Here is a 20,127-nt window from a genome sequence, read left to right as displayed (position 1 = left end):
TTACATGGACACGGACACACTTACATGGACACGGACACACTTCCATAGACACACACACACTTACATGGACACACACACTTAAATTGACACACACACACATACATGGACATGGACACACTTACATAGAGACACACACACTTACATGGACACACACACACACAAACTTACATGGACACACAAACTTACATGGACACACACAAACACTTACATGGACACACACACACACAAACACTTACAAGGACACACACACACTTACATGGACAGACACACACTTACATGGACACACACACACACTTACATAGACACACACACACAGATGACCACACACACACCAACTGTCGTCAGTGAAGAAGAGTTGTGTGTTCAGATCCAGGACAACTGGAGGAGCGGAATGTTTGTGGGCTCACTGGGGACTCACTGGGGACCCCCACATTTAACTCTCAATAATTCATCAGCAGACAGATGCTGCGTTTTATACAATTAATAATTAAAGAAAGACCAATCACACACACACACACACACACACACACACACACACACACACGGTTACTAACATTGATATCTGACATTGAATCGACGTTGAAAGTGATCAACATTGAAACGATGTTCGATTTTCAATCAATTCTGACCTTGAATCCATGTTTTAAACTGTTATTATGTTTAATTATGTTATTATCAACATTGAAACAACATTGGATTCAAAACCACTTCCAACAATAACACAACATGTCGTTATATAATCCTCTGTACGCTTTCAATATTCCTTATTAAAAATATTTTGACACTATTCAAGTTATAGTTAAACGAGTATCAAGACAAACTAGTTCATTACTAAGTGATCTCAGTACCGTCTGCCTCACAGACAAGTTTGGATCAATCCTAACATATAACAACAACACACACACAAACGCAACATGATGACAAAATTAAAAGTCCATTGTTCGTTTAGTTATTTATTAAGTATTTACACAAATAATTCTAAATGACTATATTAACACATTGTAACATCTTCATGTTTTTCACATTTATTGAACAACTAATGCAACTTAAACAATTCGCCCTCGTAGCTCTTTTCATACCTTGGTCTTTTAAATCATTTATTCATAAATAACAAAATATAATGAACCTATATAACAACAACAACTCTAGACAACACACGTCCAAATGTTACCCACGTTTGTCTTCCTACCATCATTATTGTGTTGGACTGACTCGGAAGTGAAGTTCACTGACATTATAATACTGGACAAAGTGCCGAGCCGTTTCTGAGCAGTTTCTAGAGGATGAAAAAAAGACATAAAAACTGTAAATGCTTTTAAATTAGTAATTGTACACGTGTACTTGAATCAGGGGTTGGAGGTAAGTAGGTCAGAGAAAGTAGGTAGAAATAGATGCGTAAATACTTTAAAGTGAGTGTAGCAGTTAAGGTCAGTACTAAGGCTGCACAGTCTATCGAAAAAATATAGATATAGGATATTAGCACGTGTGATATGCATATAGAAAACATGTGATCATTTATAATTTTTCATTGTATAAATCAAGCATTTCTTAAATCCGCACTTTGACCAATCAGTGTCAAGTTCTGTAAAGTTTGTACTTCTATGTCTCGTTGTTGTTTACGTCTCCGTCCGTCTGTGAACTGTGCGGTGCAGCTTGTTAGGCTCGGTTGCTATGGCGACGCGTCTTGACTCAGTATATCCATGGAAGTAATACTAACTTCTGATCTAGTCAAACACTAGTGATCCAGTCACTCGTCTCTTTCAACCTCCTTTGTTAAAGCAACATATCGTAAGAACTATTCATCTCGTCTCAGTTGTTTTCTTAGAAGATCGTGAACTTCCAAACAAACCTGTCCGTCTTCACCGTATGCTAACAAGCTAAGTTGTTAGCGTCATTTATAAAGTGTTATGTGTGCGTGTACAAGGAGCTGGATTTATTATTGATTTGGTGATATCACGACGCGCCGGCGGCTCCTCTCTGATGTTGCTCAGTTTGGCGGGAAAACGATGCAAGTCCCGCGAGACTGAGTGTTAGAAGTGAGATTTTTCTACCATCATGTCGACACTGAAGCATGAAAATAAACTGAAGGGAAATATCGTATACTTTTCCTTCTATAAACACCCGGACCTCCACTACAGTACTCGCTCCTGCACGTGCACGCCACTACATTTTTAGGTGAAAGGAAAAAAATTATCACAATAATATGGATATCGTAATTCAAGACACCAATATCGAATATCGCACATATTTCCAATAAAGTGTAGCCCTAGCTGTTGGCGAATTGTTTCTTTGCAGTACTTGGATTCTGACTCCAAGTAAACAGGATTTGGCCTAGTGAATACAAATATAATGTCATTATTATTAGATTTTTAAGGCTGTATTTATTTATAAAATTGTGTCGCTTTTGGTCCTAGGTTAGTTTTCAATGTGTGATCATTCAGAGGAACTTTTCTAGTCAAAATCACGTTCAGTGGAACACAAGAATGAAGACAAGATGCTCTAATAATGTTTGAGCTAACATGCTATTGAACAGTGATGCTATCGAGCTAAGGCTGAGAAAATATGAATTCATGGTACAGTTACATGCAAGTTATGAGTAGAAGAACAATGACCAGGAAGTACTTGAGGTTAATAATACATATTATATAGAAATATAACAATAAATAATATGTTAAAAGTTTCTCTCCCTCTTGGATAAAATGTTCGATCACAACTGTCCACAGATGTCCAGATTCCCGCCACAAATGCCCCCCCGACACCCCCGACACCCCCGACACCCCAGACACCCCCGACACCCCCCATCTATGTGTAATGTTGATTTAATGTTAAAATGGTGACAGTCAGTCAACATTGAATCAACATTGATTGATTAACGTCAACCAAAAATAACCAATCTGACTAAAAGTCAACATTGAATCATTACAGTTTGCTATCTAAGTATATATATATATACACAAATATATACACAAATATACACATACACTGTACACACACACACACACACTGTATACTGATACTCTCACAGAAATATAGACACACACACACATATAAATATGTGTGTATATATATATGTATATATATATATATATATATATATATATATATATACATATTTGTATATAAAGACACACACAGACACTTACATACATATATATATATATAGATAGACATATATATATATATATATGTCTGTCTATATATATATATAGATATATATAGATATATATATATATATATATACATATTTGTATATAAAGACACACACAGACACTTACATACATATATATATATAGATAGACATATATGTATATATATATATATATATATATAGACACACAACCACAGACAGACAGAGGAAGTGCTGCGGGACATGTTTCATGTCTTCACGCTCAGATGTTTTTCTTTGTCACTCGACATCTTCAGCCAGTCCTGGAGTTTGTCATGCATGCAAGAGTCTCCTGGTGTGTGTGTGTGTGTGTCCAGAGTGTGTGTGTGTTGAGAGGTTGAATAGAATAGTAACAGACTGAGAGAGTGTGAGGGGAGGGAGTGAAGAACCATGTGTGTTTTTTTGTTTGTGTGCGTGTGCAATGTGAAAGTGTCCACTCAGCCAGCCAGCTAATTTACTGCTTTCTAGTGTTCTTCTGCTCGCACACACACACATGCACGCACACACACAAACGCACGCACATACACACACACACACATACACGCGCGCACACACACAAACACACGCACATACACACACACACACATACACGCGCGCACACACGCACATACACACACACACACACGCACACACAGGCACGCACACACACACACACACAAACAGGCACGCACGCATGCACACACACGCGCACATGCACGCACACACATATATATAAATCTATCCATCCATCATCCATCCATCTATCTACACTCACATACACACACATCTATATACAGTATGTGTATGTATGTGTGTGTATATATGTTTGTATGTGTGTGTATAATGTATACATATATATAAATATATGTATACATTATACAGATACATTTATATATTATGTATACATTATACACACATATATAAATGTATCTGTATAATGTATACGTATATAAATGTATGTGTATAATGTATACACATACATATACAAATGTATGTGTATACATTATACACATACATTTATATATTATGTATACAATATACACATACATTTATATATGTATGTGTGTGTATAATTTACATATATATATTATGTAAGTTATACAGATAAATGTACATGTATAATGTATACATAAAATATCTATATAAGGTAAATTATACACACACATATTTAAGTGTATGTGTGTGTGTGTGTGTGTGAGTGAATGTGTGTGTGTGAATGTGTGTGTCTATAGTGTTTGTCTCTAGGTCCTCTTTTCTCTCCAGTCACTAGGAAACAACAAGTTACCGTAGTAACCAAACTAGCCGCTCACTTCACCGAAGCACTCGAGCCTCAATGCGGTCACGTGACCAGTTCCCAGGCCTCCGATTGGGCCTCTGGGGGAGGTATGCACGCTGCTGGTCTGAGCACAGCAGGTCCATCTCTGTTGTGTCCCAGATTCTCCCTCAGTGTCCCGGTATCTTCGGCTCTCTGTCGCCCCCTGGCTGTCGGCGCCGGCGCCGTCACATGTCACAGCTCGCGGCGCCACAGATGCTCGGGCGTGAGATCCTGGTGCGGACGCCTGGTGGAGGAAAGAGCTGAGCCAGAAGACTGAAGCCTCACAGATGTCAGAGAGACTGAACACACACACTCTCCACAACACGCGTGTGTTCATATGTCACACTGGTCACGTGTGTGCCGAGAAGAAGGGATGAGATGGAGGATAAGAGGGAGAGATGGAGGGAGGCGGGGGAGGGGTGCGGCAGAGTGGGAAAAAAAAAAGAACAGAACCGGGAGAATCTCAGATAAGGTTGCATTCCTGGGAGATGAGCGTGGTCGTCATGGCAACTGCAGCTGAGAGTCACATGATGCTGAGGAGCGCGTTGGATGGCGGGCGGGCGAGCGAGCCGTCGAGGGACAGGGAGAGAGAGAGAGAGAGAGAGAGACACTGATGAAAGCGGCGCTGTCTTCTGATTGGACGAGGCGTGTGATGTCATCAGTCTGCTGCAACACACCTGTTCACACCACTCTCTCCGCTTCTCTCCGCTCTGACCTGGAATCAGTTGTAGAAGTTTCTGGTGGGATCTCTGCTCCTTGTGTGACATCATCAGTAGTCGCCCAAACAACATCGATGTGTGTCTATTAGCATCGTTGTGTGTCGAACTTTTGTCGAGTGTTTTCATGTGTAAATATATTTGAAAATGATTGTTTTTAAAACTCTCTGTTGTTCAAACATCTTAAGGTTAATTTGAATATATTTGATTTTATTATTTAGACTCAATTCAGTTTGTGTGTCTATGTGTGTGTGTAAGTTTTGTGTGTGTGTGTGTGTGGCCATCTATGTGCTTGTTTATGTGTGTCTATGTGCTTGTGTGTGTGTTTGATACTGTGTGTGTCTGTCTTTATTAGACTTAATTCACTGTGTGTGTGTCTGTGTGTCCGTGTGTGTTTGTGTCTACGTGTGTCAGTGTATGTGAGTTCATGTGTTTCAATATTTGTGTGTTCATGTGTGTCAATGTGTGTGTGTTCATGTGCAGTTGTGTCTGTGTTTCTGTGTGTGCGTCTCTGTGTGGCTGAGTCTGTGTGTGTGTTTGTGTCTTTCTGTGCATGTGTGTCTGTGTCTCCATTTGTGTGTGGTTGTCGTTTTGTTTCTGTGTGTGTGTGTGTTTGTATGCATATGTGTCTGTCTGTCTTACCATGTGCATGTGTGTGTGTATGTGTGTTTGTCTCTGTATGTGTTTATGTGTGTGTGTGAATGTGTGTGTGTTACTGTGTGTCTAGGTGTGGCAGTCTGTGTGTGTGTCTATATGTGTGGGTCTGTATGCATCTGCTCTCTCCCTCGTGTGTCTTCACCTGTCATTCTCTCTCCCTCCACCAGGCGGACGCCAAGATGGTGTGTGACGTGGTCAGCAGGATGGAGGACACGGAGCCGTACTCGGCCGAGCTTCTGTCCGCCATGATGCGTCTCTGGTCCGACTCGGGGATCCAGGAGTGTTTCAGCCGCGCCCGGGAGTACCAGCTCAACGACTCCGCACAATAGTACGTACTTGAACCCGCAACCCCTTCTTCTAGCCCACAAGGGCGGAGTCCTTCTGTTTTCTCGGCGCTCAACAGCACCACCTGGCGGTGAAGACACGTCATTCCACAGTGAATGCACAACTTTATCGACACCAAGAGTGTGACAGTGTTTATGTTTTGATAGAACATCAGATAAAGTAGACAAAAGGAAACACGTCAACAATGACACCTGGACCTCATGACAGGAGGTTGTCATGACGATGAAGGTCGACGACGACGGTGTGTTTGGTCGCAGGCTAATGTAACAACAACACACTTTTACACTCAGAGTTCAACATGATTGTTCGTTACAATTGTGGAGTACCCGGAGTACTTCTTCTCCTCCAGATGACTAATACACAACTGATACTACAGGACGACCACTAACACATGTGAACACGCACAGACTCACACACACGCATAGACGCACAAATACACAAAGAGACATACAGACAGACACACACATGTGCGTACAAATGCACATAAAGTGATACACAGACGCACACACAGACTCAGACACGCACATATACACACAGACTTACACAGACACTTTATCACTCAAACACACACACACAGACAAAAGTGTTACACGTAGAGAAATGTCAGCACACATATACACAGACTCACAAACAGAAAGACAGAAACAAACACACACACACATTTAGACAAACACACACACACAAAGAAACACACTGAGGGACAAAAGTGTTGCACGTTGAGAAATGTCAGAAGACACACACAAAGAAAAACACACACATGTACACACACATATATATGAACACACACACAAAGACACACATAGAGGGACAAAAGTGTTACACATGGAGAAATGCCAGAAGACACACACAAAGATTCACACACACAAAGACAAACACACACAGACAAACATACACATACACAAAGACACACACTGAGGGACAGAAATGTTACTCTTGGGGAAATGTCAGAAGACACACACAAAGATTCACACACAGATACACAAAGACACACATATACACACACACATACACAAAGACACACACAGAGGGACAAAAGTGTTACACTTGGGGAAATGTCAGAAGACACACACAAAGATTCACACACATATACACACACATACACAAAGACATACACAGAGGGACAAAAGTGTTACACGTGGAGAAATGTCAGAAGACACACACAAAGATTCACACACACAAAGACAAACACAAGTATATACACACACATACACAAAGACACACACAGAGGCACAAAAGTGTTACACGTGGAGAAATGTCAGCACTAACTCACTGGTCTGGTCATGTGATGTGTGTCCTATGAGCTGATTGGCTGATGCCTCCTGCTCCACAGGTCACAACATAATAGGAAGTTGCATCAATATTTAATGTGACATTTTACAGACGCTCAGATTGACGACTTCAGTCACTGACACACACACTCGCACACAAACACACACCAGCATGTTGTCCTAGTTAATTGAGTGAATGTAAACGTTGGCAGCGACGTTGTCGTCATTATTCAAGATGTGCGCAGAGAAAAGTCAGTGACCCATTTATTGTACTGTTAGTCATGTTGTGTTACTGTTAGTCATGTTGTGTTACTGTTAGTCATGTTGTGTTACTGTTAGACTCATGTTGTGTTACTGTTAGTCATGTTGTGTTACTGTTAGAATCATGTTGTGTTACTGTTAGTCATGTTGTGTTACTGTTAGTCATATTGTGTTACTGTTAGACTCATGTTGTGTTACTGTTAGTCATGTTGTGTTACTGTTAGACTCATGTTGTGTTACTGTTAGACTCATGTTGTGTTACTGTTAGTCATGTTGTGTTACTGTTAGACTCATGTTGTGTTACTGTTAGTCATGTTGTGTTACTGTTAGACTCATGTTGTGTTACTGTTAGACTCATGTTGTGTTACTGTTAGACTCATGTTGTGTAACTGTTAGACTCATGTTGTGTTACTGTTAGACTCATGTTGTGTTACTGTTAGACTCATGTTGTGTTACTGTTAGACTCATGTTGTGTTACTGTTAGTCATGTTGTGTTACTGTTAGTCATGTTGTGTTACTGTTTGACTTATGTTGTGTTACTGTTAGTCGTGTTGTGTTACTGTTAGACTCATGTTGTGTTACTGTTAGTCATGTTCTGTTACTGTTAGACTCATGTTGTGTTACTGTTAGACTCATGTTGTGTTACTGTTAGACTCATGTTGTGTTACTGTTAGTCGTGTTGTGTTACTGTTAGACTCATGTTGTGTTACTGTTAGTCATGTTGTGTTACTGTTAGACTCATGTTGTGTTACTGTTAGACTCATGTTGTGTTACTGTTAGTCATGTTGTGTTACTGTTAGACTCATGTTGTGTTACTGTTAGACTCATGTTGTGTTACTGTTAGACTCATGTTGTGTTACTGTTAGACTCATGTTGTGTTACTGTTAGACTCATGTTGTGTTACTGTTAGACTTATGTTGTGTTACTGTTAGAGTCATGTTGTGTTACTGTTTGACTCATGTTGTGTTACTGTTAGACTCATGTTGTGTTACTGTTAGACTCATGTTGTGTTACTGTTAGACTCATGTGTTACTGTTAGACTTATGTTGTGTTACTGTTTGACTCATGTTGTGTTACTGTTTGACTCATGTTGTGTTACTGTTTGACTCATGTTGTGTTACTGTTAGACTCATGTTGTGTTAATGTTAGACTCATGTTGTGTTACTGTTAGACTCATGTTGTGTTACTCTTAGACTCATGTTGTGTTACTGTTAGAGTCATGTTGTGTTACTGTTAGTCGTGTTGTGTTGATGTTAGTCATGTTTTGTTACTGTTAGAGATTTGTTGTGTAACTGTTAGAGTCATGTTGTGTAACTATTAGAGGTGTTGTGTTATAATATTTGAGTCATGACTCGAGTCACACTCACACACTCACACACACTCGTCAAACACAATCTTTAATCACAGTCAGACTCTGATGAAGTCTGAAGATAATTAACTCTGATCACGTGTGAGTCTGCAGCAGCGACACACACATCGTTCTCCTGCTCCACCAGGAACACACATCTGAGGTTACACGCACTAACATGACACACGTGTGTGTGTGTGTGCACGTGTGAGTGTCCATTAGTGGATCTATAAATATAAAGATCTTCTTCATGCAGGAAATCCCTGATCGTCGTCTTCAGGCTCAGATCTTCACAAACGTCGACTCCTGCAGTTTTAATTGACGTCACGTGATCTTCCTTCAGCTTCTGCTTCTGTTGTGGTGTTTGAACCTCAACTCACACATGACTCTGGTTCACACATGACTCTGGTTCACACATGACTCTGGTTCACACATGACTCTGGTTCACACATGACTCCTGTTCCTCTGCAGTTACCTGGACAGTCTAGACCGGATCGGTGCCCCAGACTACCAGCCCACAGAGCAGGACATCCTGAGGACCCGAGTGAAGACCACCGGCATCGTGGAGACACATTTCACCTTCAAGAACCTGCACTTCAGGTTAGTGTGACGCACACCTGTGACACACACATGTCACACACACTCACACACACACTCACACACACACACACACACACACACACACACACACACACACACACACACACACACACACACGTCATTGCTATAAGTGACACACAAATATCACAATCACACAAATCATCACTTTAACTGACACACACTTCATCACAGACACACACATCATTGTTATAACTCACACAAACATCACAGACACACAACATAACTGACACACAAATCATTGCTATAAGTGACGGAAAAATATCACAATCAACACAACATAACTGACACACAAATCATTGCTATAAGTGACGGAAAAATATCACAATCAACACAACATAACTGACACACAAATCAATACTATAAGTGACACACACTACATCTCAGACGCACACGTCATTGCTATAACTCAAACAGACACACTACACAACTGACACACAAATCATCACTATAACTGACACACACTACATCACAGACGCAAACGTCATTGCTATAACTCACAAAGACACACAACATAACTGATACACAAACTAATCACTTTAACTGACACACAAATCATCACTTTAACTGACACACAAATCATCACTATAACTGACACACACTACATCACAGACGCACACATTATTGCTATAACTCACAAAGACACACAACTGACACACAAACTAATCACTATAACTGACGCACAAATCATCACTTTAACTGACACACACTTCATCACAGACACACACATCATTGTTATAACTCACACAAACATCACAGACACACAACATAACTGACACACAAATCATTGCTATAAGTGACGGAAAAATATCACAATCAACACAACATAACTGACACACAAATCAATACTATAAGTGACACACACTACATCTCAGACGCACACGTCATTGCTATAACTCAAACAGACACACTACACAACTGACACACAAATCATCACTATAACTGACACACACTACATCACAGACGCACACATTATTGCTATAACTCACAAAGGCACACAACATAACTGACACACAAACTAATCACTATAACTGACACACAAATCATCACTATAACTGACACACACTACATCACAGACGCACACATTATTGCTATAACTCACAAAGGCACACAACATAACTGACACACAAACTAATCACTATAACTGACACACACATCATTGCTATAACTCACACAAACATCACAGAAACAAACACACATCTAAGCGACAAACACAAGCTCCCATCAGACTGAGACTCACAACTCTGACCTCGGTCCTTCAGGCTGTTTGATGTCGGGGGTCAAAGGTCGGAGAGGAAGAAGTGGATCCACTGCTTCGAGGACGTGACGGCCATCATCTTCTGCGTGGCGCTCAGCGGCTACGACCAGGTCCTGCACGAGGACGAGACCACGGTAAGATCTTGATGATGTCATCAACGCGCGTCACATGTTGTTCTTCTTTAGCCGGCTACGCTAGCTGCTAGCATCTCTTCAGTTAGCATCGATGTTCAGTGATGATCATTATTGTCGACTGTTGCTACAAACAAACAATCTCTGTGTCGTACAGTGAGAGGATTGATAACATGAGGTTTATTACATGTGAATGAACAAACAACATCACACTGTACTTACAGTTAATACTTTATAAACCTTAAACACCATATTATGACTTTAATCCTCATAAAATAGACTCAAGACGCCAGAATAAAAACTTTGAAATACAACAATGATGTCAATAACGCACACAAAAATGAAGATAAAAGACCAACAACTCAAGTCGAAGATCTTGCCAAGAACCGCGAGACGTCGACACAAACAAGCGTGTGTTACGTCCTGAAGCGTTGTTGTGTACAATTCTATTATATAGACATGCATAAATACACACACACATACACACACATATATACCAAAACACACACAATTACATGAGTACACACCGGATACATACGTATATACTGTATATATACACACACACACAGATGCACACACACATATATATCTAAACACACACAAGTACACAAGTACACACCGGATACATACGTATATACTGTATATACACACACGCATGCACAAACACATGTATACCTAAACACACACAAGTACACGATTACACACCGGATACATACGTATAGAAACACATGCATAAGTGCACACCCGATACATACATATATACTGTATATACACACGCACACATAAGTACACAACGAATACATAGGTATATAAACACACACATACGTATACATAAACACACACAAGAACACAACGGATACATATGGATATACACAAACATACACATATATACATAAACACAGACAAGTACACACCCGATACATACATATATACACACACACACACATATATACATAAACCCACACAATTACACAACAAATACATACGTATATACACACACACAAGAACACACCCGATACACACGTATATACACACATACATACATATATACATAAACACACACAAGAACACTGATGCATATATACACACACATGTACACACACTTGTACCCACATGTACACACATGTATACAGAACTATATACACACGCATATAGACGAACATATACACACTAACACACACATTTATATACACACACACATGCGTGCGTTCCTTGCATTGTTCTTTGTTTTCCTTGAACTGGCTTCAACATCACAAACAACACAACAACACACAAAAATTTGCGGCGTGTGTCGTACACACCTTTTCTTCCTCCTGCGCACCAGTGTGTGCACATGTGTGTGCGTGTGTTGGGGTCGGGGGGGGGCGTGTCCGTCTTCTGTTCCTGCTCTAAGCTCCGCCCTCCAGCTGCTTCCTTCTGTCACTCTCGCCAGCGACTGTCCTCTCTAGCCAATCAGCAGTCAGAGCTCCTGCCGAAGCTCCGCCCACTCAGGTACGACTCACCTCCACCGGTGCAGACTCACACTCGGGTGGAAGCAGTTTCTCCGTCAGTCGTCTCCCATTGTCTCCTTTTCAATTGGTTGTCGGGCCCTGTCAATCAGCCTCACTATGCCCCGCCCCCAAACGACTGAGAAGCTGCTTCACATCCTCGGTTTGAAGAAACTTTATTGACAAACAGTCCATGGACATTGATTCCATCTCCATGAACTAAACTCATAACAAAGGTCATAATGTTACGGCTGGTTGTTCCATGTTGAGTAGTGAGTGTTGTAACCAATCAATCAAACATGATTGACAGTCAAACATCATCAGAGACTTTTGTCTCATATTTCCTCTTTTCCGCTGCAACTACACACACTTGCGACGCCATTTTGAGTCTTTAACTGTCAGCTGACCACAGATGGTCATGTGACCACAGATGGTCATGTGACCACAGATGGTCAGGTGACCTCAGATGGTCATGTGACCACAGATGGTCATGTGACCACAGATGGTCAGGTGACCTCAGATGGTCATGTGACCACAGGGCGCTGCATGGCTAACTCACCAGCTGCTAGCATCACTTCCTTCACTAACACCACTGTGTGTGTGTTTACATGTATCTATGTGTGTGTGTTAATATTTGTTTGTCTGTGTGTGTTTGTGTATGTGTGTGTAAATATTTGTTTGTGTGTGTGTGTGCATCTATGTGTTTGTGTTAAATATTTGTTTGTCTGTGTGTGTGTAAATATTTGTTTGTCTCTGTTTTTGTGTACTTGTGTGTAAATATTTGTTTGTGTGTGTGTTCATCTGTGTTTGTTTAAATATTTGTGTGTGTGTAAATATTTGTTTGTCTGTGTTTCTGTGTATGTGTGTGTACATATTTGTTTGTCTGCGTGTGTAAATATTTGTTTGTGTGTAAATATTTGTTTGTCTGTGTTTCTGTGTACATTTGTGTACATATTTGTTTGTCTGGGTGTGTAAATATTTGTTTGTCATTAGTTTTGTGTACATGTGTGTAAATATTTGTTCGTCTCTGTGTGTGTGTGTGTGTGCATCTTTGTGTTTGTGTAAGTATTGGTTTGTCTGTGTTATTGTGTACGTGTGGGTAAATATTGGTTTGTCTGTGTGTGTATCTTTGTCTTTGTTGAAATATTTGTTTGTATATATATATATATAGGTGTGTTTTAATGTGTGTGTTTGTGTAAATATTTGTGAGTCTGTGTATTAATATGTGTGTCTGTGTATTAAAGTGTGTGTGTTGATATTTGTGCATGTGTGTGTGTCTGTATGTGTATAGATATATTTGTGTATACAAATATTTGTGTGTATATATATATGTATATATACATATATATGTATGCATATATATATATGTCTATATATATATTTCTATGTATATATATATATATATATATATATATATATATATCAAAATATATATATACTTATGAATATATATACATATACATATATATATATATATATATATACACATGTATATATATATATATATATATATATATATACACATGTATATATATATATGAGTGTGTCTATTTAAATATGTGTGTGTACATGCGTGTACATACAAATATGTGTGTTAAAGTTGTGTCTCTCTGCAGAACCGCATGCACGAGTCACTGAAGTTGTTCGACTCGATCTGCAACAACAAGTGGTTCGACGACACGTCCATCATCCTGTTCCTCAACAAGAAGGATCTGTTCCAGCTGAAGATCGTCAAGTCTCCTCTGAACATCTGCTTCCCCGAGTACACCGGTGCGTGACATTATGACCGGCGGCCAGCTCTCACCCTGACGCGCCGGGACGCTCGTGAGATGAATGTGTTGTGTATCCTTGTGTGTCTCTGTCTCACACACTGACGCACACGACTTATTGTCGCTGACAGGAGTAGAAAGGGTGTCCCAGCTGGTCGGGGCTTGAGGGTGAAGAAGCCAGGACCAGGTATATTCCTGAGCCAGAGGGGAGTGAGATGAGATGGGAAAGTGATCTCATTAGTGGAGCGACACAAAAGCTAGAGCGTGGGAGAGAGAGAGAGGGATGGAGGGAGGGTGAGTGAGGGAGAGAGAGAGAGAGAGAGAGAGAGGGATGGAGGGAGGGTGAGGGAGGGAGAGAGAGAGAGAGGGGTGGAGGGAGGGTGAGTGAGGGAGAGAGAGAGAGGGAGGGTGAGAGAGAGAGAGGGATGGAGGGAGGGTGAGTGAGGGAGAAAGAGAGAGAGAGGGAGAACGAGTGAGAGAGAGAGGGAGAACGAGAGAGAGAGAGAGAGAACGAGAGAGAGGGAGAACGAGAGAGAGAGAGGGAGAATGAGAGAGAGAGAGAGAGAACGAGAGAGAGAGAGTGGGGGGAGCACAAGTGTGAGAACTACAGAATCAGGATTCTGTCCAGACTCACTTTGACCAATCAAAACCCCGGTTCAGTCCAAACACTTGTGTCACTGAACTGCTCATCCGGTCAATCTTCTTCCGCACAATAGTGGATCTTCTTCCACACAATAGTGGATCTTCTTCCACACAATGGTGGATCTTCTTCCGCACAGTGGTGGATCTTCTTCTGCACAGTGGTGGATTTTCTTCCACACAATAGTGGATCTTCTTCCGCACAATGGTGGATCTTCCGCCACACAATGGTGAATCTTCTTCCACACAATGTTGGATCTTCTTCCACACAATGGTGGATCTTCTTCCACACAATAGTAGATCTTTATCCACACAATGGTGGATCTTCATCTTCATCCGCACAACGGTGGATCTTCTTCCGCACAATGGTGGATCTTCTTCCACACAATGGTGGATCTTCTTCCCCACAATGGTGGATCGTCTTGCGCACATAGTGGATCTTCTTCCGCACAAAGGTGGATCTTCTTCCGCACAATGGTGGATCTTCTTCCGCACAATGGTGGATCGTCTTCCACACAATGGTGGATCGTCTTGCGCACATAGTGGATCTTCTTCCGCACAAAGGTGGATCTTCTTCCGCACAATGGTGGATCTTCTTCCGCACTATGGTGGATCTTCTTCCGCACGATGGTGGATCTCCTTCCGCACAATGGTGGAACTTCTTCGACACAATGGTGGATATTCTTCCGCACAATGGTGGATCTTCTTCCACACAATGGTGGATCTTCTTCGACACAATGGTGGATATTCTCCCGCACAATGGTGGATATTCTTCCGCACAATGGTGGATATCCTTCCGCACAATGGTGGAATTTCTTCGAAACAATGGTGGATATTCTTCCACACAATGGTGGATCTTCTTCCGCACAATGGTGGATCTTCTTCCGCACAATGGTGGATCTTCTTCTGCGATCTTCTTCCACACAATGGTGGATCTTCTTCCACACAATGTTGAATCTTCTCCCGCACAATGGTGGATCTTCATCCACACAATGGTGGATCTTCTTCCGCACAATGGTGGATCTTCTTCCACACAATGGTGGATATTCTTCCACACAATGCCAGATCTTCTTCTGCACAATAGTGGATCTTCTTCCACACAATGTTGGATCTTCTCCCGCACAATGGTGGATCTTTTCTTCCACACAAAGGTGGATCTTCTTCCACACAATTGTGGATCTTCTTCCACACAATGTTGGATCTTCTTCCGCACAATGGTAGATGTTCTTCCACACAATGGTGGATCTTCTTCCGCGATCTTCTTCCACACAATGGTGGATCTTCTTCCACACAATAGTAGATCTTTATCCACACAATGGTGGATCTTCATCTTCATCCGCACAACGGTGGATCTTCTTCCGCACAATGGTGGATCGTCTTGCGCACTTAATGGATCTTTTTTCGCACAAAGGTGGATCTTCTTCCGCACAATAGTGGATCTTCTTCCGCACAATGGTGGATCGTCTTGCGCACATTGTGGATCTTCTTCAGCACAAAGGTGGATCTTCTTCCACACAATGGTGGATCTTCTTCCGCACAATGGTGGATCGTCTTGCGCACATAGTGGATCTTCTTTCGCACAAAGGTGGATCTTCTTCCACACAACGGTGGATCTTCTTCCGCACAATGGTGGATCTTCTTCCACACAATGGTGGATCTTCTTCCGCACAATGGTGGATCGTCTTGCGCACATAGTGGATCTTCTTTCGCACAAAGGTGGATCTTCTTCCGCACAATGGTGGATCTTCTTCCGCACAATGGTGGATCTTCTTCCGCACAAAGGTGGATCTTCTTCCGCACAATGGTGGATCTTCTTCCGCACAATGGTGGATCTTCTTCCGCACAATGGTGGAACTTCTTCGACACAATGGTGGTTCTTCTTCCACACAATGGTGGTTCTTCTTCCACACAATGGTGGTTCTTCTTCCCCGCAATGGTGGATCTTCTTTCACACAATGGTGGTTCTTCTTCCACACAATGGTGGTTCTTCTTCCCCGCAATGGTGGATCTTCTTCTCACAATGGTGGAACTTCTTCGACACAATGGTGGTTCTTCTTCCACACAATGGTGGAACTTCTTTGACACATTGGTGGTTCTTCTTCCACACAATGGTGGATCTTCTTCGACACATTGGTGGTTCTTCTTCCCCGCAATGGTGGATCTTCTTCTGCACAATGGTGGATCTTCTTCGACACATTGGTGGTTCTTCTTCCCCGCAATGGTGGATCTTCTTCTGCACAATGGTAGATGTTCTTCCACACAATGGTGGATCTTCTTCCGCGATCTTCTTCCACACAATGGTGGATCTTCTTCCACACAATAGTAGATCTTTATCCACACAATGGTGGATCTTCATCTTCATCCGCACAACGGTGGATCTTCTTCCGCACAATGGTGGATCGTCTTGCGCACTTAGTGGATCTTTTTTCGCACAAAGGTGGATCTTCTTCCGCACAATAGTGGATCTTCTTCCGCACAATGGTGGATCGTCTTGCGCACATTGTGGATCTTCTTCCGTACAAAGGTGGATCTTCTTCCACACAATGGTTGATCTTCTTCCGCACAATGGTGGATCGTCTTGCGCACATAGTGGATCTTCTTTCGCACAAAGGTGGATCTTCTTCCACACAACGGTGGATCTTCTTCCGCACAATGGTGGATCTTCTTCCACACAATGGTGGATCTTCTTCCGCACAATGGTGGATCGTCTTGCGCACATAGTGGATCTTCTTTCGCACAAAGGTGGATCTTCTTCCGCACAATGGTGGATCTTCTTCCGCACAATGGTGGATCTTCTTCCGCACAATGGTGGATCTTCTTCCGCACAATGGTGGATCTTCTTCCGCACAATGGTGGAACTTCTTCGACACAATGGTGGTTCTTCTTCCACACAATGGTGGTTCTTCTTCCACACAATGGTGGTTCTTCTTCCCCGCAATGGTGGATCTTCTTCCACACAATGGTGGTTCTTCTTCCACACAATGGTGGTTCTTCTTCCCCGCAATGGTGGATCTTCTTCTCACAATGGTGGAACTTCTTCGACACAATGGTGGTTCTTCTTCCACACAATGGTGGAACTTCTTTGACACATCGGTGGTTCTTCTTCCACACAATGGTGGATCTTCTTCGACACATTGGTGGTTCTTCTTCCCCGCAATGGTGGATCTTCTTCTGCACAATGGTGGATCTTCTTCGACACATTGGTGGTTCTTCTTCCCCGCAATGGTGGATCTTCTTCTGCACAATGGTGGTTCTTCTTCCACACAATGGTGGTTCTTCTTCCACACAATGGTGGAACTTCTTCGACACATTGGTGGTTCTTCTTCCACACAATGGTGGATCTTCTTCGACACATTGGTGGTTCTTCTTCCACACAATAGTGGATCTTCTTCGACACATTGGTGGTTCTTCTTCCCCGCAATGGTGGATCTTCTTCTGCACAATGGTGGATCTTCTTCCACACAATGGTGGTTCTTCTTCCACACAATGGTGGTTCTTCTTCCACACAATGGTGGATCTTCTTCCGCACAATGGTGGATCGTCTTGCGCACATAGTGGATCTTCTTTCGCACAAAGGTGGATCTTCTTCCACACAACGGTGGATCTTCTTCCGCACAATGGTGGATCTTCTTCCACACAATGGTGGATCTTCTTCCGCACAATGGTGGATCGTCTTGCGCACATAGTGGATCTTCTTTCGCACAAAGGTGGATCTTCTTCCGCACAAAGGTGGATCTTCTTCCGCACAATGGTGGATCTTCTTCCGCACAATGGTGGATCTTCTTCCGCACAATGGTGGAACTTCTTCGACACAATGGTGGTTCATCTTCCACACAATGGTGGTTCTTCTTCCACACAATGGTGGTTCTTCTTCCCCGCAATGGTGGATCTTCTTCTGCACAATGGTGGAACTTCTTCGACACAATGGTGGTTCTTCTTCCACACAATAGTGGAACTTCTTCGACACATTGGTGGTTCTTCTTCCACACAATGGTGGATCTTCTTCGACACATTGGTGGTTCTTCTTCCACACAATGGTGGATCTTCTTCGACACATTGGTGGTTCTTCTTCCCCGCAATGGTGGATCTTCTTCTGCACAATGGTGGATCTTCTTCCACACAATGGTGGTTCTTCTTCCACACAATGGTGGTTCTTCTTCCCCGCAATGGTGGTTCTTCTTCCACACAATGGTAGATCTTCTTCCGCACAATGGTGGAACTTCTTCCGCACAATGGTGGTTCTTCTTCCACACAATGGTGGTTCTTCTTCCCTGCAATGGTGGATCTTCTTCCGCACAATGGTGGATCTTCTTCCGCACAATGGTGGATCTTCTTCTCCCTCAACCAGTGCAGGTTCAGTGGAATAAAGAGCAGGTTTGATGAAGACACACATCAGGAACACAAGAGGAAGTTGAGACACACATAGATCAGGGCTTCACAATAAAACCAGGAAGTGACACACGATGGAACATAAATGACAGAACAAGACAAAGACCATGATTTTAGCTGTGATGCATGTGTGTGTGTGTTTTGATTGTGTTCTTAGGGGGGGTGTAACAGTGTGTATTTGCATTTGTGTATTTGTGTGTGTGAGAGATAAAGAGGGACAGAGAGAGAATGTGTGTTTACCCGTGTGAGAGAGAGAGAGTTTGGGTTTTAGGAGTGTGTGCTTGCATCTGTGTGTATGTGAGACTCTGTGTTTGTGGTGTTTACATTTGTGTGTCCGAAAGAGAATTTGTGTGTGTGTTTTTAGCATGTGTGTGTGTGTATGAGAGTGTGTTGTATTTGGGTGTTTGTGAGTGTGTGTATACCATAGTGTGTGCATGCATGTGTGTGTATGAGAGTGTGTTGTATTTGGGTGTTTATGAGTGTGTATGTGCCATAGTGTGTGCATGCATGTGTGTGTATGAGAGTGTGTTGTATTTGGGTGTTTGTGAGTGTGTGTATACCATAGTGTGTGCATGCATGTGTGTGTATGAGAGTGTGTTGTATTTGGGGGTTTGTGAGTGTGCGTGTGCCATAGTGTGTGCATGCATGTGTGTGTATGAGAGTGTGTTGTATTTGGGGGTTTGTGAGTGTGCGTGTGCCATAGTGTGTGCATGCATGTGTGTGTATGAGAGTGTGTTGTATTTGGGGGTTTGTGAGTGTGCGTGTGCCATAGTGTGTGCAT

At 42.1% G+C, this 20,127-nt stretch overlaps 1 protein-coding gene across 3 annotated transcripts in view; it reads left to right on the top strand.

Annotated features, from left to right (window-relative positions):
- The window catches only part of LOC148074371 (guanine nucleotide-binding protein G(o) subunit alpha), a 51,615-nt gene that overhangs the window by 24,895 nt on the left and 6,593 nt on the right, over positions 1–20,127 (top strand). For 2 of the 3 annotated variants that reach the window (XM_087798146.1, XM_087798145.1), the window contains exons 4-7: positions 6,001–6,161; positions 9,527–9,655; positions 10,936–11,065; positions 14,166–14,319. In XM_087798146.1, the coding sequence (XP_087654272.1) occupies positions 6,001–6,161; positions 9,527–9,655; positions 10,936–11,065; positions 14,166–14,319 (574 nt within the window). The remainder of the gene's footprint in view (positions 1–6,000; positions 6,162–9,526; positions 9,656–10,935; positions 11,066–14,165; positions 14,320–20,127) is intronic. The other variant, XM_087798144.1, reaches the window with a different exon arrangement.

The sequence above is a fragment of the Callionymus lyra genome, chromosome 8, assembly GCF_982586985.1.
Source record: "Callionymus lyra chromosome 8, fCalLyr1.hap1.1, whole genome shotgun sequence".
NCBI lineage: Eukaryota > Metazoa > Chordata > Actinopteri > Syngnathiformes > Callionymidae > Callionymus > Callionymus lyra.
The sequence above is the reverse complement of the archived record's forward strand: the minus strand, read 5'-3'. Positions and strand labels throughout refer to the sequence as shown.